The sequence below is a fragment of the Scyliorhinus canicula genome, chromosome 18 (assembly GCF_902713615.1).
Source record: "Scyliorhinus canicula chromosome 18, sScyCan1.1, whole genome shotgun sequence".
NCBI lineage: Eukaryota > Metazoa > Chordata > Chondrichthyes > Carcharhiniformes > Scyliorhinidae > Scyliorhinus > Scyliorhinus canicula.
The window spans coordinates 22,260,799-22,282,029 of record NC_052163.1 but is presented as its reverse complement, the minus strand read 5'-3'; the positions used below and the strand labels follow the sequence as shown (position 1 = coordinate 22,282,029).

Below are 21,231 nucleotides of genomic sequence, written 5' to 3'. Positions count from 1 at the left end.
AATTCTGGTTTGTTTTGAATGTTTATTTCAGGTTAATTTACAAAATTATTTATGCAAATCCTTAAAAAAAAAATTGATCCTCTAAAACTTTGAATTAAATGTTTGACATCAAATGTAAGGCTGAAAATGTTCCAGAGATACTAGTACAGAAATTCACCCTGGTTTAATATATACGCCAATTTTACCCCAAAATTTAAATGTTTATTTTCGTTGCAACGGCTCAATACTACAGTAATAAGAGTACTCCAGGTATCTGAACATCTTTATTACTGTAATATTAATGTTTGTCACAGTTTGTGGGCTGCACATTGAAAATCAAGAATCTCAAAGCCAAGTATATTGAGCCAAACAGCATTAAGCTGTATTCTGTGGCTCAGAAGGTCTGTAAAATAAAAGATTATTTCCCAATTGAAACTTGCATAATTTTAGGTTATGTACAAGTCTTCCTTTTCTTTTACGTTTAAGAGATTCCCAAGTGAATTTGTCCCCGAGAGGAACAGCGAATCCCCTGGAAATGTCCCCATGGGCACTCAGGAGTCTGTTAAAAGATTCTACCTCAGCACAGTTCCCATATGGCCAATATCTATGGGCATTTTTTCGTTGTTGTGGATCAATCCCTATTTTTATTTGTTGTTGATCAATAACTATGTCTGGGAACAGAGTGAGGCATTTTCTACAAGGTGGTATGGGAGTATATTGCTGAGGTTTACCGTTGACCGTGTGCACTCCTCTCTGGCCGGTAGGATTACCTCTCGAGTAAGCAATAGAATGTACCACAGGGCGTAACATAATAGCCTGTGGGTGACCTTGTAAAGCCATACATACTGCCACGCTAATGTATTCATTCCATGTGTGGTAGCACAATATGTCTATCATGATTTCTTTCTGATGTTTTCCAAAGCATGAAACTGAGGCACCAAAATAATTGTTTGTTGTTGTTCCTCTCTCTAAGTCCTGGAAGAAGCAGTGGCTGATGACTGTCGCTATAACACAAAGCTCATTCCCACACCTACTGCCTTGTTGGGTATTATGTTCCACAAATATTGTACTATTTAGTTTTGACAGACAATCTAATATTCTTTTAGGATTGTCCGATCCCTTGTAGTCAACCACCTGAGGAAAGAAAAGAAAATTCTTAACTTGCAGTATTATCGAAATGACCTCCAACCACCACAGCCACCTTTTTCCATGCGAGGTATAACTTGCCAATGTGCCTACACTCTGTCTACCAGGGGCGGCAAGGTGGCGCAGTGGTTAGCACTGCTGCCTCAAGGCACCGAGGCCCGGGTTCGATACCGGCCCTGGGTCTCTGCCCATGTGGAGTTTGCACATTCTCCCCCAGTCTGAGTGGGCCTCAACCCCACAACCCAAAGATGTGCAGGTTAGGTGGACTGGCCATGCTAAATTGCCCCTTAATTGGAAAAAAAATTTTTTTTAAATAGATTCTGTCTACCATGCAACTGGGCAACATCATTGTGAATTTCAGTTCCAGTGTGCTACTAGGTACATAGGCCATAGATCCTAATGATTGGCTGTTTGAATCAAACAACATGTTCCTTCGGCTGTTGGTACTTGGCAGAGTACAGATTATACTCAACCCGCCCGCACTTGCAAAATCCACAGAAAACGCTAATTAATTTCCTGTGCCAGAGAGGTTGTTTGACAATCATTAATATTTATCAAGTAGCTTAGAGGATACCTTCGCTTGGAATAACTATCACATTGTTAAAAGGGTACCTACATTTTTGGCTCAGCTTAAATTGTTGTGATGAGACAATTAATTTGCAAGTACATCGAAATACCAAGAAAAACGGGGAGGCTAGGGGCGAGGTGCTGTTTCTGCTAAGCGAATGGCAGAGTAGAGGAACTCAAACAGCAATGTTTGGATATGTAGATGCATTTGCTCACCACAATGTTGCTGAAGTTGTATCATTCCCCGTAAACAACAAGGAGCACCACTAGATGTTAATTTGACAACAAATTCTGGCCAATGATGTTTCACATCAGCTAGGAACAAAAAAAGCTCTCTCGCCCTACTCTACATGCACGTCTATAAGTTTCAGTTCATTGACTCTATTCAATACATCATGATTCCTTCCTGGTATCTTACAATATGATCATTTCTCACTTTTGAAAAAATCCCACACACATACATACAGTTTCATTTCTTTCTCTCCCAAATTACTTTCAATCACTAGAGCTGATCTGAACTAAGGGTTGGTCGTAATGCTGTGGGAATAGTAGTACAAAGAAAATATTTCACCCACTTACTATCTCATCTGATGTAATGAAAATGCACCGTGAATGTTTTGCAATGTTTATTTAAATGCAGCATGAAAGTATGAAATAACAAGAACAATACATTTTAATCATGCTGTGAGCCATTAAATACACAGGTTGATACCACGTCTACTCACTATTTCAAGTAGGATTGTGTAAGGCGGTCGTGTTGGAAGATGCGTTTTGTACTGTTCAAACACATCTGGAAACTTGAGGTTCCAACTGTCCATTGATTCTTCCAATAACTCTTGTGGTTCAAAAGCAGGGTTGTTGATATGACAGAGAAACAGTATTGTGTGCAGTATCTGCAAAATTAAAAAAGGCAAATTTCAGAATCCCTCTGTGCGGGACTCACATGGGCATGGATTGGTGCAAGTATTTGCAGCATGGCTGTGACACGGTGGACCTCTCAGTGGGCCAAGGGGGTAAGTACTTAAGGTAGGTACCCCAAAATCCATCTCCCCCCAACAATGCAAACCTTGTGCACCCCACCCACACCAGAGATCCCCCCACCAGAGACCCTCCCATATCAGAGAACCTCTATTACACAGATCCCAAAACAGGGAAACCCCCTTAGCTGAGAGACGTCGATACAGAAAAACCTCCCCCATTACAGAGAAACCGCCCCCCCCCCACACACACACACATAGCAGAAAAAAATCCCCCCCTCCACCCACCCATCAGTCACCCTGAATGGAAGCTAAACAGCAGGCCAGGCAGACGCAGTGAAAAGAAATCACTGCTTTTTCACTCATAGAATCATAGAATTTACAGTGCAGAATGAAGCCATATGGCCCATTGAGTCTGCACCGGCCCTTGGAAAGAGCATCCCACTTAAGCCCTCACCTCCATCCTATCCCCGTAACACAGTAACCCCACCTAACATTTTTTTGGACACTAAGGGCAATCTATCAGCCCAATCCACCTAAACTGCACATCTTTGGACTGTGGGAGGAAACCGGAGCACCGGGGGGAAACCCACGCAGACACGGGGAGAACTTGCAGACTCCGTACAGACAGTGACCCTCGCAGGGAATCGAACCTGGGACTCTGGAGCTGTGAAACAACTGTGCTAACCACAGTGCTGAATCAGACAGGTGTCCAGAAAGCAGCAGCTGTAGCTAGATAGAATGCCAAAATCAAAGTTTTACACTCCTCAGATACTTTGATCTGCAAGGATTCTATTCACTTCAAAGAGAAATAGTTTTTAGTAGCCTGTAATTGACAGCTTCCAGACAGCTACAGGACTGGATTGTTTATTTTCATCTTCTTTCATGCTTGAGTGGATCTCAAGTCATCTTCTTTGAAATTAACCACAAAGTTTATAAATATCTAGGAGTGACGTGCTTTCATTTCCTCTATTTCGCAGTAGAAAGCACTTAACTGCTTTAGGTGCAATGACCTGTCAATCATAGCTAGATATTTATGAAATTTGCGGTTAGGTTCAAAGCAGGCTATGGGGGGGGTCTCTCCTATGGGCTTTTCTGGTACGAGGGGCTTCCCTGCTATGGGGGAATCTCTGATCTGGGGGTCTCAGCTGGGGATCTCTGGTGCGCGGTCATGGGGCATTGTGGGGAGGGGGGTGACTCAACAATTCCCACAGTGGTGGTCGGTGGGAGGGGTGTGGGTGGCCAGCCGCCAGAACTCGCTATTGAGCAACCTGCTCAAAATGGCGGCCCAATAGGAGGATTCACAACAGAATTCCTTGCAATCCACACCATGCATAAATTTACATGGCTGGGAAAAGTGAATTGCTTCTGGGTGCCGCACCAGCGGGAACCATAAGCGATTCACCCCCAGTGGGAGAACATAGGGCGGGATTCACCATTCCCCAACGCCGATTTTGTAATCGCCGATCGGGCGGAGAATCCCTTTTGAAACCGAAATCGGTGTTTGACGCAGGTTTTGTGTACTCCGTCCCCTCCAAAATGGCTTCATCGCATTGCGCGGCACACGCCGTTGGGACAGCCTTACCGCGCCCCTGAAGGCCCTCCCCCAGTGCTCCGCCCCCAATGGGCCGAGTTCCCGACTGTGCGGTTGACATGTGGTCTTAGCGGTCGGGAACCCAGTGTGGTGGCTGCAGACTGTGTCCAGCAGCACTATAGTTGGGCGGGAGCCGTTCTGATAGCCGGCAGTGGGGCTTCCGCAATAGCTGGGGGTACTGGTGGGGGGTGGCCAGTGGGGCACTATCTGACAGGTCCGGTCCGTGCACGGCCGGCCCCATGTTTTATGGTGCGACCATTGCAGGTCGTCGCCATATGCATGCGTGGCCACGGACCTGCCCATTCTCCAGTCATTTATATCATGGGAGCCGGGAGTTTTACGCGGTGCGGTTGATAACCCCTCACCAGTCGCAGGATCGGTGAGGTAACGCTGCGGATTTTATTTCATGCAAAAGCTACAGATCCTCCACACTTAGACTTAAAAACAGTGAATCGAGCCCATAGTCTCCCGAATGGCGAATCCAGTCCAGGATGAAGTTAGAGCACAGAACTGTATTTTAGTTCCACAGTAGGTGAAAGAAATATTGAGGGAAACTCCATTAAACATCTAAAATGTCCAACTCTCATCAAGACTAAAAATACAACAGCAATTTCATAGAAACACTAAGTTAAATTTTCTGAGATTTATAAGTAATGAAAATATATTAAAATGATTTAAAACTGGAATTCTGACCAACAAAGTAGCACTGAAATCAACACAAATATCCAAACAGAATTCATTGTTTTGGTTTGAATTCAAGAACGTGTTTGATGAGTAAATCATTAATTTCAAAATTAACTATTAAAATACCTTTCCCGGGCAGATTAACACAATGTCAGTCATGCGGTGCCAAATAACACTGGAGCTTTATCATTCAAAACTTTACTATTGTGACTATAAAATAAGAAGAAAACCTCTCTCATGTATTGTTTCCCTCTGTCCCCAGGCAGCTTCCTGCTTCGAACAGCCAGCTGAATGAATTTCGCAGCTGTTAATATAAACTGGCTAGCACTTTTCAGAGAGATCTGTGTCTGTGGGAAGTTGTTCAGCACAAAGTTGCCATGTTCAATTCTGGTGAAAGAGAAAACAGAGCTCAGTATTACTCAACAGGAAAAAGTTGCATTGATAAAATAATTTGATTCAGGAATACACCGAATACGTTACTTCAGAGAAATCACATTACTTCATAGATGGCCACTTATTTGCCTTATAGTTCACCCATTAGTGTGAGTACCAGCATGAATAAAGAATATGGAGCATGTTAATTTTACAGGTTGGGTTGTTCTCCCTAAACAGGAGACGTTTCAGAGGAAATTTAATAGAGATTCTCAAAGTCATGAGGGGCCTGGACAGATTAGACTGAGAGAAACTCTTCCCTTTGGCAGAAGGGTGGAGAACCAGAGCACACAAATTAAAGATAATTGGTAAAAGAATCAATGGTGACACAAGGAAAAACATTTTACGCAGCGAGGGTTTGGATCTGGAGTGCACTGCCTGTGGGTGTGGAGGAGTCAGCTCCTGGGAAAGGGCAGGGAAGTGGGCTAGGTGAGTTGCTCTTCCAGAAAGCCTGCACGGGCATGATGGGTTGCACCGCATTCTGTGCTGCAATCGTTTTACAATATCTACCAAGGATTAAAAAAAAGACTCAAAATGGAATAAATTACTCCTGTTTCTTCTGCAATATATTTTGTTTAAATAAAGCAGATAACTGCACAAAGTTTCAAGGCTGCAAACTCATTTTGAGGGTTTTTACGACAGTGGTAAACTATACAAGGGGCTGGATTTTCTGTCGTTGGGATCCTCCATTTCGCCAGCAGCGCACTCCCGAGGGAGGATCCCGCTGCCAGCGGGGACGCGCCGCTCAAGAAAACGGGTGCGGCGGGACGGGGAATCCCGCCCAAGGATTGGTCATTTATTTCATCTGATTTCCTAGCTTGCAAAGTTTCCAGTACCGTTTGCATTATAGTGTGATCACCCAAGGAGCCAAAATGTTAAAAACAAATTGCTACAGCCTGCAAATTAACATCAAGAAGGATGGCCTTCAATATCAGACTAGGAACGATTGCCAAAGTTGCAATCAGTATAAAGGAACATAACAGCGGTCAGTTTAAAAGAGGACCTCCTTTATCACTATTGAGGAAGTTTATGTGACATGATACTTTTGTGAAATGATGGCACACTTTGGAATAATGTGCAATGTCGTTTCAGGTTTGGCAAGCCTGACCACTCCAAACAAGAATTTTGCAAAGCCATTTAAAACATTAATCACGGGGCTGTTTCATAGCATATGTCTTTAAGATATAAAATTATGAGAAATTTATTTTGTTGCATTGAAAAATGGAAGATCTGGACTCAAATAGTCAAATTTATAGATCTAGTAAACCATCTCACCTTCTCTCCTCAGCTAACATTGGAACTGGGAAGATAAAACAGATTGCATTAATGCTCAGTATTCTATGAGTTCATTGTGATTTCTACTAACCTATAAAATGCATTCAAATTAAACCTGGATCTTAGAGGTTTTACTGATTAAATGTTAACCATAGGTGTCCCTGTTGCATTAATACTACTGTAAAACCTGACAGACGTACAAGCAATCCTTACAACGAAAGACAACATTTCAACGCAGGAATGAAAATGTGTGATATTCATCTTGTGATGTTCCATCCAGGCCAATAATATTTAAAAATTAATCTTCTATGGCACCTTAAGTGAGATTGAACATTCTTAAAAATGACATTCTGGAGGGCAGCACTGTGGCTCAGTGGTTAGCACTGTTACCTCATGGCGCCGAGGTCCCAGGTTCGAACCAGGCTCTGGGTCACTGTTCGTATGGAGTTTGCACATTCTCCCCGTGTTTGTGTGGGTTTCACCCCCACAACCCAAAGATGTGCAGGATAGGTGGATTGGCCACGCTAAATTGCCCCTTAATTGGAAAAAATGAATTGGATACTCTAAATTTATTTATTTTAAAAAAAATAATGTTCTGATCATGGCCCAAGCTGGTGGAGTTATTGGGGTTCTGCCCACTTTTTGGGGTCTCCGATATACTGGAACTGCTTGCGGGAGTAGGGACAGATGTTCTGGCCTTTGCTTCGTTGGTGGCTTGGAGGCATATCTTATTGGGCTGGAGGATGGCGGCACCACCAAAGGCTTTGGCGTAGGTGAGTGATTTGATGGAGTTTGTGCGCCTTGAGAAGGTTAAATACTCCTCGAGAGGGTTGATTGAGGGGGCTTTATCAATGATGGTGACCGTTCATAGTGTACTTCAAAGAATTGGTCACTGCTCGAGTTTAAGAGGGGGAAGGGGGGTTTACTTGTTTACAGGTGGGGTGGCCTGGGTGGGGCGGAGGAGAGTGAACAACAAAGAACAATACAGCACAGCAACAGGCCTTTCAGCCCTCCAAGCTTGTACCGATCACATGTCCTATCTAACCATCTTCTACACCCCATCTGTTCATGCGCCTATCCAGATAAGTCTTAAAGGTCGCTAACGTATCTGCCTCAACCACCTCACTTGGCAGGGCATTCCAGGCCAGTGGAGGTGAGAGTCTTTGTAAAAAGTGTTTGCTGATGGAATTTTGTGCAGAATGTTTGTTATGTTTCACGCCTTTTATATTCTTTTGTATGAAATGTTAAAAATATAATAAAAATCATTTCCAAAAAAGACCGATCTCCACAAATAACTTTTGTCAAAATGTTACTCTCACTATCTCCAAGGTAAAAAGATACATCTGACCTGCGAGCACTGATATTCATTATTAAGCTCTGCGAAGAAGGATAGAATTGACTGTGATTATAATCTGTGCAGCTCTTTTTTTTTTTAAATAAATTTTTGGATCAAGACCGTCTTGGAGGCTGGCATTGATCCGTCCCATGACTAGCCATTCGAAACATTTCATGATGACAGATGTCAGAGCCACCGGTCGGTAGTCATTGAGGCAGGCTGCCTTATTGAGGAACAGATTGGGAACAAGGTGTTTTAGATGGAGTATTATGTAATGATAAAGGGTTAACTGATAAGTTTGCCGTAAAAGAACCTTTAAAGATGTGTGACCAGATTATGATAGACTTACATTATGTTTGAATGTGAGATATTTCAATCTGCAGCCAGGGTATTAAATTTGAACAAAGGAAATTATGAAGGTGTAATGGACAAATTAGCTGTGGTGGATTGGGGAAATACATTAAAAGAGGTGTGACACAGGCGATTGATTAGACTTTACATAATTATTACATTGTTTACATTCCTTCAATACACAAGAACCCAAAAAGGTCAGTCACCTGTGGCTACGAGAGGAAGTTAAGGGTTTAGTCACCAATTTGCCCCCAGAATGAGAAGAGAAATGGAAAGGGGGAAACACTGATTTCCTCCCAGATGTTGCTGAGAGGAGGCAATTTCATTGTTCAACATCCGTATTGTGGCGTCACAATGGAATCCTGTCTGACGTCTCCAGGTTCCAATGCGCAAGCCTAGCTCTACCGCCACCCATCTCAGACACAGTTTCCATGCAACCAGCTGCTGGCTCCGGCTAGAGCAAGAAGCCGCTCCGGTGGTCGCCCCTCCCCCATGACCTGAGACTGCGCATGTCCCATCTGTGCAGCTCTGTGATCAGTTGCAGTGGGTGGTTCTAAAGAAAACTCACAAAGCTGACAATGCCAGCATTGCCTATCCCAGCACAGAATCTGTGATGGAAACTGCCATGCGGTGCTCAATACAACTAGCTGATTCCTGGCAACACGGCAGCATTGTGGATAGCACAATTGCTTCACAGCTCCAGGGTCCCAGGTTTGATTCCGGCTTGGGTCACTGTCTGTGCGGAGTCTGCACATCCTCCCCGTGTGTGCGTGGGTTTCCTCCGGGTATTCCGGTTTCCTCCCACAGTCCAAAGATGTGCAGGTTAGGTGGATTGGCCATGATAAACTGTCCTTCGTGTCCAAAATTGCCCTTAGTGTTGGGTGGGGTTACTGGGTTATGGGGATAGGGTGGAGGTGTTGACCGTGGTAGGGTTCTCTTTCCAAGAGCCAGTGCAGACTCGATGGGCTGAATGGCCTCCTTCTGCACTGTAGATTCTGTGATAATCTGTGGTCACCCGTGTGATGGAAAGGAAGTTGGAGCCTCTCCCATCGCAATCCATATCTCTGGACTATAATCCGCATGTAAATGTGCATATTGCCACAGCAATTTAGACTCCAGGCGTGATCCGTTACACAATAGTCAGCTGACAACGAATACGTTTGAGTCTCATGGTCATGGTCTTTACATGTCCAATTAAGAGTTAAATGCATTTGTGCTGCTTATGGATACTTAGAAAGTAGAATTCTAGTTGCTTCTAAAATACCTTGTGCAAATACAGAACAGTATTTGAACTGTATTCTGACGCCCACTTACAATTATATGGAACCTTTAAAAAAGAAAAATGTACCAAGATGCTTCACAGAAATGTTTGGAAACGGGATGCTGAGTTAGAAAGAGGGGTTAAGAAGCATAGCCACAAACCTCAGGAGGCGAATGGGTGAAGGGGTTGAAGGGGTTTTGGGAAGGAGAGCAGATTCAAGGAACAGAGATTTTAAGGGATGGGGGGTGGGGGGGTGGGGGGGGGGGGGGGCGGTACAGAATGGGAGATGGTTATACTGACAAGAACAAGTGAGAGTATAGAGGCATTTAAAAACAAGGATAATATTACATTTGAATCAGTGTAGGTCAGCAAGCACATAGGTGATGGTGAACAATGCCTGAGAAAGACAGAATACAAGCTAGAGCTTTGATTGAACTGGATTTCCTGGTTTCTAAGTATACCTGAGTAAACACTGGAGAGTGATAGAAAGGTTTGCTTTCTGCTAGCTACAGTGGCAAATAATATTAATCTGTATTTTCACAAGTAGGCTTACATTAACACTACAATAAAGTTACTGTGAAAATCCCCTAGTGAGCCAGTGGGCTGCACATGTGGTGATCAGGGGTTATGGGGAGAAGGCAGGAGAACAGGGATGAGAAAATATCAGCCATGATCGAATGGCGAAGCAGACTCGATGGGCCGAATAGCCTAATTCTGCTCCTATGTCTTATGGTCTTATGGCCACACTCCGACGCCTGTTCGGGTACAAGGATGGAGAATTCATAATGTCTAATTCACCTAACAAGCACGTCTTTTGGGACTTGTGTGAGGAAACTGGAGCACCCAGAGGGAACCCACGCAGACGTAGGGAGAACGTGCAGACTCCGCACAGACAGTGATCCAAGTCGGGAATCGAACCTGGGACTCTGATGCTGTGAAGCAACAGTTAATGGTATTAATCCATCATATCAAAGTACGAGTACATAAATATATACATATTTGGCAGTACCTTCACTTGCAGAACGGTAAAATCCGTTAAAATAGCTGACTTTCTCATGGTACATGCGGCAGTTATTCCGAGTACAGTAATCATCTGAATTCTCTTGATCACATAGGAAATACTGCTTTAGGATCTGTGGGCACACAACCATTTACTGTTAAACTAGCCTCCCCCTCGAAACAAATGCAATTCCTAAATAAAATTACTAGATTCATGAGTAGTCTAATTTTAATTTCCATGTGTGCTGGTACCAGGGCTGACTGACACAAAGTATATATTTGCCGATTCTTCCTCCGAGCAACTGGGCAACAGGTTTCTAGCACCCTTCACAGTCCATTTGTATTTAGGTTAGTATTTCACTTATTACTGGATGATCACCACATGTGCCGCCCATTGTCTCACTCACGAACAGGATGCAAAATGCACAGGATCTGCATTCATGTGTTTAATGTTGCTTTTTTTAATGAAATTAATCTTGGTGCTTTACAATTGTTTTATTCATTCATGGGATGTGAGTATTGCTGGGAAGACCAGCATTTGTTGTCTTGCCATAATTACATTTGAGAAGGTGCTAGTGAGCTGCCTTCTTGATCCTTTACAGTCCACGTGGTATAAATACACCCAAAGTGTTAGAGAGGGAATTCAAGGTTTTTGATCCAGCAATGGCGAAAGTCGGGCAACAGTTTTTTTTTAATTCACTTTTTACAGGACGCGCGCATCGCTGGCTGACCCTAACTGCCCTTCCATTTCAGAAGGCATTTGAGAGTCAACCACTTTGCTGCGGATCTGGGGTCACATGTAGGCCAGACCAGGTAAGGATGGCCAATTTTCCTTTCATCAATTGTACATTAACCTGTAAAGTACAAGACTTCACTGATGCTGCCAGTATTCTCAAGCAGTTTTGCAAAGAAAGATTAAGAAATAATAAAACATTATTTCACGCTGGCACAGTGATCAGCACTGCTGCCTCACAGCGCCAAGGGCCTGGGTTCGATTCCGGCATTGGGTGACTGTGCGGAATTTGCACGTTCTTCCCGTGTCTTCGTGGGTTTCCGCCGGGTGCTTCAGTTTCCTCCCACAGTCCAAACATGTGCAGGTTAGGTGGATTGGCCATGATAAATTGCCCGTAGTGTCCAAAGATTAGGTGGAGTTACAGGGCTAGGGAGGGGGAGTGAGCCTAGGTGGCATGCACTTTCGGAGGGTTGGTGCAGTCTTGATGGGCCGAATGGCCTCCTTCTGCGCTGTAGGTATTCTATGAAAATTGTACATATGTCATCAGTGATGTGATGGTTATAATATACAGTGCCGCAGAATGGTGGGATGCGGATTGATGGCTGGAATTTGTACTGTGCTACGTTCCTTAATTCAGTCATTGCTGTCGGGTAAGTTGGTCAATTGGAATATCAGCCATGGGCTGTTATTATTCATCTGCTTGAACAACAACATTGATGGGGATCTGCTAATTGGTTGCCTGCCAACTTGTTGGTTGTAGTTAGTGTGCAGTATTGGAAGATTGCTTTTGCATCAGGAGCAACACAACAAGAAGAACTTTTTATTCGACACCCTTAACACAGTAAAATATCCGAGGCACATTACAGGAGCATTATCGCAAAACATGTTACACAGCACCACACAAGGAGCTATTAGGGAAGATAACCAAAAACTTGGTCAAAGTTTTAAGGAGCTTCTTAAAAGAGGAAAGAGAAGTGCAGAGGGACACGGACAGAATTGCAGAGTTTAAGTGTTGGCAGCTGAATGCTCCTATGATAGAAAGGTTAAAAGTGAGGCCCCAAACACAAGAACACAAGAATTGGAAGCAGGAGTAGGCTACCAGGCCAATCAAGCCTGCCACAGCTGATCGATGATCTGTGCCATTTCCCCATAACCCAGGCGGCACGGTGGCACAATGGTTAGCACTGCTGCCTCATGCCGGCGCCGAGGACCCGGGTTCGACCACGGCCCCGAGTCACATTCCGTGCGGAGTTTGCGCAGTCTCCCCGTGTCTGCGTGGGTCGCACCCCCACAACCCAAAAAGATGTGCAGGGTAGGTGGATTGGCCACTAAATTTCCCCTTAATTGGAAACATTTAAACATAAAAATTCCCCATAGCCTTCTACGCCTCGATCTATCAAATATTTATCCAAGTCCACTTTCAGTACTTCTAATGATCCAGCCTCCACCACACCACAGGGCAGAGAATTCCAGAGATTCACCACCCTCTGCGAGAAGAAATTTCTACGCACCTTAATTTTGTGTGACTGGGACTATGTCCCCTTGCTCAAGGCTCTCCCACTAGTAAAACATCTCACCATCTACCCTGTCAAGCCCCCTCAGGATCTTATATGTTTGAATAAGATCACCCCTCACTACACTAAACTCCAAGGAATACGGACCCAGACTATTTAGTCTCTCTTGATAGGATAATCCTCTCATGCCAGGAGTTAGCCTGGTGACTCTTCTTTTAATTGCCTCCAATGTTATATATCCTTTTTTGGGTAAGGGGACCAAATCTGTATGCAGTATTCCAGGTGAGGCCTCACCAACACCCTGTACAACTGCAACTCCACCGTTACAAATCAATTGCAACAAACCACCTTGAAAAAGAACAGAGGTTCAAACTGCCTGTAGATTTTTTTAAAAAGTAACAGTAAAATCATGCTGTACCTCTTGATTTAAATGTTTTTTGGGGCAGGCATCATTTGTGCACCCATTTTTCGCATGCCACACTGGACAGATATATCCGGATGACTTGCAGCTCTCTCTATGTAGAAACTGACAGTCTTGCCCCTGTCAAATCAAATCATATTCATGATTAAGCACTCAAACATTCAAATTGTACTTCCAGCTGGAAAATCCATTTCATATTTACCCTGCTTAATAGGAAGTGGTACAAAGTTAATTCAATTAAAACATTTTAAATTACACATTGATTCTTCCGTTTCTAAAATGAGGCTTTTTTCATCAAATACACGACTGTATACATTGTCTATATTGAATACTCTTCAGTATTACAACACAGAATTTGAGAAATGTACAGATTATTGAACAACTCTCAATTCACTGAGCACACAATGTATTCAACTTCGGAGAAGTAAATGGTTGAGTAGTTTCAATCACCAAGCTATAAAATGTTAGAATTTTTTAAGGCAATAGATGTTTAGGATTTGGAATGCCCAGTCTTATAGGGTGGTGCTTGTAATTTCAATAGTAAACGTTAAAATGAACTGGATAAATAGTTTTTAAAAATATATTTAGAGTATCCAATTCATTTTTTCCAATTAAGGGGCAATTTAGTGTGGCCAATCTACCTAGCCTGCACATCTTTGGGTTGTGGGGGTGAAACCCACGCAAACACGGGGAGAATGTGCAAACTCCACACAGACAGTGACCCAGAGCAGGGATCGAACCTGGGACCTCAGCGCCGTGAGGCTGCAGGGCTAACCCACTGCGCCACCGTGCTGCCCAACTAGATAAATAGTTGACGGAGAAAAGAAAACTGTGTTTATTCAAAATATAAAGAGAGTTACTGTGTTGGGGGAAGAGGTTATGGAGTCATGGAATAGTACAGCAGAGAAGAAGGCAATTTGGCTCTTTAAGTTTGCAATGACACTGTGAAGTCTGGAGTACTCCAGTCGCAAATTAGGTGCTTGACTATTCATGCCCACTCAAGTAATCAGGTCAAATCCTGCAGTTGCAAACAATCATTATAAAGATCAGTGATACCATTGTATGAAGAACCTCATTGAAATTACTGCAGAGGTACAAATCAAAGGCCGCTACTCCTTTTCAGGGTATAGGAATGGCCAAAATTTCATGTACCATGAAAGCACATTTTAGAAATCAAAGTTACGCTCAGTGAAAGTTTCAATACACAAAATAAATATTCTGGTAATTTACATCAACAAAGAGCTGAATAAAACTTACTTCCTCACAGTCAGTCTGGTATTGAAAGAAAAAACAGTCAATGTGTCCTGGCTGGTAATCATGTCCCTGTAGTAAAAATGTAACATAATCAATGAGACCGAAATATCAATAGTAATTCACTCGTCATAGGGCTCACTACTCATTTAAAGCTCTTGGTTGGACTTTTAGTGAAATCCCATTGGTGATGTGTTATTCTCCTTGATTTATTACTATATTGTGCTCTAATACTTGCTAATAGAACATAGAACATAGAACAGTACAGCACAGAACAGGCCCTTCGGCCCTCAATGTTGTGCCGAGCCATGATCACCCCACTTAAACCCACGTAACCCGCAACCCAACAATCCCCCCATTAACCTTACACTACGGGCAATTTAGCATGGCCAATCCACCTAACCCGCACATCTTTGGACTCAATAATATGATAATATGATAATATGTTAACTGACGCTGGGAAAATATAGTGGAATCTTCTGGGAAGCCTGGCATCCCTCAATCCCGTCTCCAAATGGAACAGAAAAGGAAGGTCGTTTTGCTGCAGTGATATAAATTCCTAATTCGACCATATCTGGCATATTGCGTATAGTTTTCGGCACCGTACCTTGGAAAGGGTATACTGCTTTAGAAAAAATGCCCCATGGGATGGGGTCACCAGAATACTATTAGGGGTCCACAGCTTACATTATGAGGACTTGTCCTCTCTGGAACATAGAGGTTAAGGGGTGATTTGATTGAGCTTTTTGGATTTTCAATTTTAAAAAACAATATGCATATATACAGCACCCTTCATGATCTCAGTGTAGTCCAAAGCAAGTTACAGCCAATGCAGAAACATTGCTGTCAGTTTGTGCACATTAAGCTCCCACAACAGCAATGTGATGCTGATTGAGGGATGAACATTGCCAGAACGTCAGGATAATCCTGCTCGTCCTCAATATAGTCTATGGGATCTTTTGGCTTCCAACAGAGAGATTAGTCATGGAACGGTTTTAACGTCTCCCCTGAGATTATCACTAACAGGGCAAGCCTGCTGGAATGTGAGCCTGGGGTTTTGTACTCATGGTGGGATTAGAAAAACCGCATCAAGCTGGGCATAGATCCTCGGTATACAAACACCAAATGCCGATGTTCTGCCTATCCCCGGGTCTGGCCTTGCTGCCATGGAACACTCCAAGTGGTTGGAGCATGCCATCCCACCTGTCCCTCGTGGAAAGGTTTATGCAGAGAAAAACCTTTGGCCAAAAGTCCATCAGACCTGTGGTTGGTGATGGGGGATCCTATCAGGTGGTTCCCTGAGCAGACTTCCAAAGTCATTTGGTAGAATGCCTCATCACCAGAACTTTCAATTAAGCACCAAACTTAGCTAGTCTGATGGCGAGAAAGGCCCTCCCCGTCAGATCCTTCCTACACAGAGTGTCACCACATCCGCATGTTGCCCTCAAGATGCCTGTGGTGGGAAAGAGACCGTTGTCCACCTCCTTGTGCCTTTGCAAAGAAGGTTTGGAGAGAGATGAGGTGGTTTTAGTCGAGATTCATTCTGAACAGTTCTGTGACGCAGGGCTCTGTGCTCTACGGGCAGGAATGCATGCCGAGACAAACATCAGCTGTTGCCAAAGGATCATCAACTCGGTGAAAGACGCTCTTTGGTCTGCCTGAAACTTGTTGGTCTTCCAGTGCAGAGTTGTCCCCAACCAAGTTTTGCAGACCGACACATTCCAAAGCCCAGAACTACGTGCTGAGGGATGCACTAAAGCTTGGGGCAGTCACTGCAGAGATGCAATGGGAGATGGTGGCTATCCAAGACCTTTCAGCCATAGTGAACTGAATGGAGGGGGAACATTATAGACCCCCTCGGCCAGTATGACTCACATTGAATGTATACATTGAACATTACATGCATCACCATTGTATTGAAGCACCTCAGAGCTCAGCATGATCTATGTCTTTGAATATTACTGCACTTTGTGTGATGGCCATTTTGAAATGTTTGTTATGTTCTTTCAGATATTTTACAAATAAAGTACATTTTTGCAAAGAAAAAACCCAACAGCATGGGGTTCATTCTCTTTCATTCGGAGTGAAATCAGGACCTGCCCCATCCCTCCATGGTGGGGATCACGATGCCATGGGTCAACCCCCCTTTGGGCAGAGAACTGAAGAAGAATTTGGACAACACACCAGAGGTCACCTGGTGTGCATGGAACTACCCTTGCCCAATTCTGGGTGAAGGAAGTTAGCAAAAACCTGTCCAAAAATACAGAGTATTTAAAAAGAATAATAATCTTTAATATTGTCACAAGTAGGCTTACATGAAGTTACTGTGAAAATCCCCTAATCGCCATGCTCCAGCGCCTGTTCGGGTACATTAAGAGAGAATTGAGAATGTCCAATTCACCGAACAAGCACATCTTTCAGGACTTGTGGAAGGAAACCAGAGCACCAGGAGAAAACCCACACAGACATGGGGAGAACATGCAGGCACATAGACAGTGACCCAAGCGGGAATTGAACTTGGGACCCTGGTGCTATGAAGCAACAATGCTAACCACTGTGCTATCATGCCACCAATGAAAATAACTTAGACCACAGGCGAAACATATGCATTAGAAAGAGGAGTAGACCACTTGGCCCCTTTAAGTCTACTCCTGCCAGTCAATAAATTCAGGGCTAATCTTATTATAACCTCAACTCCACATTCTACCCCGATAACCTTTCACTCCCATGCTTATCAAGAAAGATCGCCTTTAATTGGAAATTACAAATAACAAAGGTGCCCACTGCTACTAAATGTCTAATTTCCAGAACTTGGTTTTGTTTTTCTTTGATTTATAGTTCAAAACAATTATTATTGATCAGCGCGGTGGTGCAGTGGTTAGCACTGCTGCTACACAGCGCTGAGGACCCGGGTTCAAACCCAGCTCTGGTTCACTGTCCGTGTGGAGTTTGCACATTCTCCCGAAGTCTGTGTGGGTCTCATCCCCACAACCCAAAAAGGTGTGCAGGAAAGATGGAACACACTCCCACTCTCCCTTGCGGGGAGAGTCCAGACGATCAAAATGAACGTGCTGCCCAGGTACCTCTTCCTATTCAGAGCCATCCCAATCTACATCCCCAAGGCCTTTTTTCAAGCAGTAGACAAACTAATCAGGGAGTTCATGGGGGGGGGGGTAGAGAATGCTAGGATCACAAAGAAGATCTTACAAAAAACAAAATCAAGGGGAGGGCTTGCCCTCCCAAACCTACAATTCTACCATTGGGCGGCGACGGCCGAGCGAGTAAGGGGATGGATCAAGGAGCCAGAGGCCGAGTGGGTGCGCGCGGAGGAGGCCTCCTGTAAGGGGACCACCCTCTGGGCCCTCGCCACGGCGGTACTCCCATCCCAACCCAAAAAACACTCCAGCAGCCTGGTGGTGATAGCCACCTTCCAGTTCTGGAACCAGCTACGGCAGCAATTTGGCCTGACCAAAATGTCAGACAAAGCTCCCGTCTGTAACAACCATAGGTTCACACCAGCACCGACCGACGCCACCTTCAAAAGGTGGAGACAGGACAAGGGGACACTGACAGTCAGGGACCTATACACCGACGGCAGGGTTGCGACACTGGTCGAACTGATGGAGAACTTCCAGCTGGCTAGGGGGAATGAGCTAAGGTACCTGCAGCTCAGAAACGTCCTACAAAAGGAGACAAGGACTTACCCACAACCGCCACGACAGATATTACTGGAAGATTTACTGGACGCAAGCATATTAGAGAGAGGAAACGGCAGCGACATGTACGATCGACTGGTAGAAGGGGCTGACACCGTACTGGACGCAACAAGAAGGAAATGGGAGGAGGGCCTGGGGATCGAGATAGGGTGGGGACTCTGGAGCGAAGCACTGCACAGGGTCAACTCCACCTGCGCAAGGCTCAGCCTGATGCAACTAAAAGTGGTACATAGAGCCCACTTAACAAAAACCCGTATGAGTAGGTTCTTCCCGGAGGTGGAGGATAGATGTGAGCGGTGCCAAGGAGGCCCGGCCAACCACGCCCACATGTTGTGGTCTTGCCCCAGACTTGTGGAGTACTGGATTGCCTTTTTCGAGGCAACGTCCAAAGTGGTGGGGGTGAGGGTGGAGCCATGCCCGAAAGTGGCGGTCTTCGGGGTTTCAGACCAGCCAGATCTATTCCTGGGGAGGAGGGCGGACGCCCTTGCCTTTGCCTCCCTGATCGCCTGCCGTCGAATCCTGTTTGGCTGGCGGTCAGCAGCACCACCTAAAGCTGCAGACTGGCTGTCCAACCTCTCGGAATCCCTCCAAATTTAATTCTCCATCCGAGGGTCAGACAACGGCTTCCACAGAACGTGGGAGCCATTCACCCAATTGTTCCGAGATTTGTTTGTTGCCAACAAACAAGCAGAAGAATAGCCAGGTAGACAGGAACCAGGGGAAAGGAGGCAAAGCATGAGAGGGAGAGATAGAACAGGAGGGGGGGGGGGGGGGGGGGGAACAACTCATTCTAAGAGGAAGGAAAGGCGAACCACGGGGCGGGCGGGGGGGACGAGGAGGAAAGGAAAGGCGAACCACGGTGGGGGGGGGGGGGGGGGGGGAAGAGACAGGGAACAATAGAGGAGAGCCAGGGAGGTGGGGGTGGGGAGGCAGGGAAACGTTAACCAACCTGATATTGACAGGAACAGAAAAAAAGGAGAACACAGGCGGAGGACAGGAGGGCCGGATGAAGCGGCAGCGTGCACGAGAAGACAACGGCAGGGAAATCTGACCGGGAGAAGCCAGGGGCAACACCGGCACCAGACCCACTCGAGGATTGCCGTCCCGAAGTGCCTCGCTGGCACAAACGGATGCCTACTTACATGTATAGAAATATATCATATCCTGTGTACATAACGGCAAAATATACTCTGTACAAAAACCCAAGAAAAAACATTTAAAAACAAGATGTGCAGGAGCTTACCTCAGCCATTGTATTTCACAGGGGCACTGTCTTTAAAAGCGGAAGCAAGTTAATGAACCTCTTGGAGATCAGTTCTTTATCCTTTCATCGATATCTCAAATAGGAATCGCTGCAAAAATCAGGTGTCAATTTTTTTAAAAGGTCAGATTGACCCGCCAGATGCATAAATAGAAGCAAAGCATTTTTCACAGATTCATACAAAAATCATCAGCTTTACTTCATAAAGTTGATATTATGACAATTTCAACAAGAATTAGTCCAGAAATAACTCAGCGGTCAATAATCCGTCCTTAGTTGTTTTTTTTTTGCCGCGTCCAGCTCAACATGTTCTCACCTGAAGATCAGGAACGAGTGTGAAGTAATATTGCTATTGACACTGAAACTCCAGCCGAGAACGGGGCGAAAGGTTGAGTAATTTCCACTCTCGTGTTTAAGTTTCTATTGTCCGACTGGAGGAAAGAAGCGGGATCCGTCTCTCGGAGCCCAGAGTGAGTAATCAAGGTGAAGCCTCCCTCTTCATTTTCAGCTACAAAAACAGCGTCAGAAGCAGGAAAACGAAACTCAGAAAAGTTACACCCTCAGTGACGACGCCGATCACGTACTGTAAATGCAGGACCAATAATTTCACTAAAACACTGCCCTGATTCAAATGGCGAAACAACACAGTTTAGAAATCAAGGAATTGTGGTGCGCTGAAATAAAATGGCATTGTTTCATTTGTGCAAGCAGCGATCTGGAGTCAAACAGGGCCACGGATAAGCAATAGAGAAGCTGGGTCCAGTTTGTAAATCTATATACTTAGCTCAACAGCACTTTAGAATTTACAGGGCAGAAGGAGGCCATTCGGCCCATCGAGCTTGCACCAGCCCTTGGAAAGGGCACCTTACTCAAGCCCACACCTCCACCCTATCCCTGGCCGTAACCCCACTTTTGGACAATAAGGTGCAATTTATCACGGCCTATCCACCTAACCTGCCCATCTTTGGACTGTGAACCCAGGACTCTGGAGCTGTGAGGCAGCAGTGCTAATCGTGCCACTGTGCCGTCTGTGAAGTATTCTGATGGGCGGCACAGTGGTTAGGGACCCCAGTTCAATTTCAATATTGAGTAACTGTGTGGAATCTGCATATTCTCCCAGTGACTGTGTGCCTTTCCTCTGGGTGCTCTGTTTCCTTCCACAGACTAAAGATGTGCATGTTAAGTGGGGTTATGGGGTGGTAGGGATGGGGTGGGGGGAAGTGGCCCTAGATAGGGTGCTCTTTCTAGAGGGTCGGTGCAGGCTCAATGGGCAAAATGGCCTCCTGGGACACGCTTGCCAGCATCCACTAACGAGGTAGAACAGCGCTCAAACTGATCCTGCCGAGCAAATCCCACACCGCTCGTAGCCATGCCACCGTGGAGAATATTTGGGGATGTTGACCTGGCCAGATAGCTGGACTCGGTCGAGATCATACGGGATACCCTGTTCCCCTGAGGGTCTCGGAGGGTCAGCCACAGGGCAGCCAGTGCCGCCTGGGAGGATGTAGCAGTGGCCGTCAGTTCAGGGAGTGTCACCAGGAGGACCAGCACCCAGTACCGTACAAAGATCAACAGCCCCCACCGGGCCACTTGGGTGGGTTGGCACCTGCCCCCTGGAACCGTCCTGGCCCACCCCACACCGTCACCACCCCCCAATGCGCATGCGCCTGGCACCAGCCCCACCCAGCATCACTGTGCCCCGGTGCATCCATGTCCAACAGTACCGCCCACACT

The 21,231-nt window shown here is 45.2% G+C and overlaps 1 protein-coding gene across 1 annotated transcript; it reads right to left on the bottom strand.

The window, feature by feature from the left end:
• Positions 1–2: 2 nt before the first annotated feature.
• On the bottom strand, positions 3–20,049 carry LOC119953580. Its single transcript, XM_038777975.1, has 9 exons — positions 19,814–20,049; positions 19,480–19,588; positions 14,527–14,592; positions 13,267–13,389; positions 10,612–10,735; positions 6,655–6,679; positions 5,178–5,334; positions 2,418–2,585; positions 3–1,113 (listed from the first exon to the last, which is right to left on the bottom strand). Exons 2-9 carry the CDS (start codon positions 19,486–19,488, stop codon positions 355–357), a joined length of 1,431 nt encoding a protein of 476 aa, XP_038633903.1. The 5' UTR covers positions 19,489–19,588; positions 19,814–20,049; the 3' UTR covers positions 3–354.
• Positions 20,050–21,231: the final 1,182 nt, after the last annotated feature.

Excerpts from the sequence above, each read along its gene's own strand:
- LOC119953580 (XM_038777975.1), bottom strand. Across the intron at positions 10,736-13,266 it reads AAAAACATTTAAATCAAGAG|ATCCTAAAGCAGTATTTCCT; the intron begins GTACAGCATGAT and ends GTGTGCCCACAG. Across the intron at positions 2,586-5,177 it reads GGAAACAATACATGAGAGAG|ATACTGCACACAATACTGTT; the intron begins GTTTTCTTCTTA and ends TTAATTTTGCAG.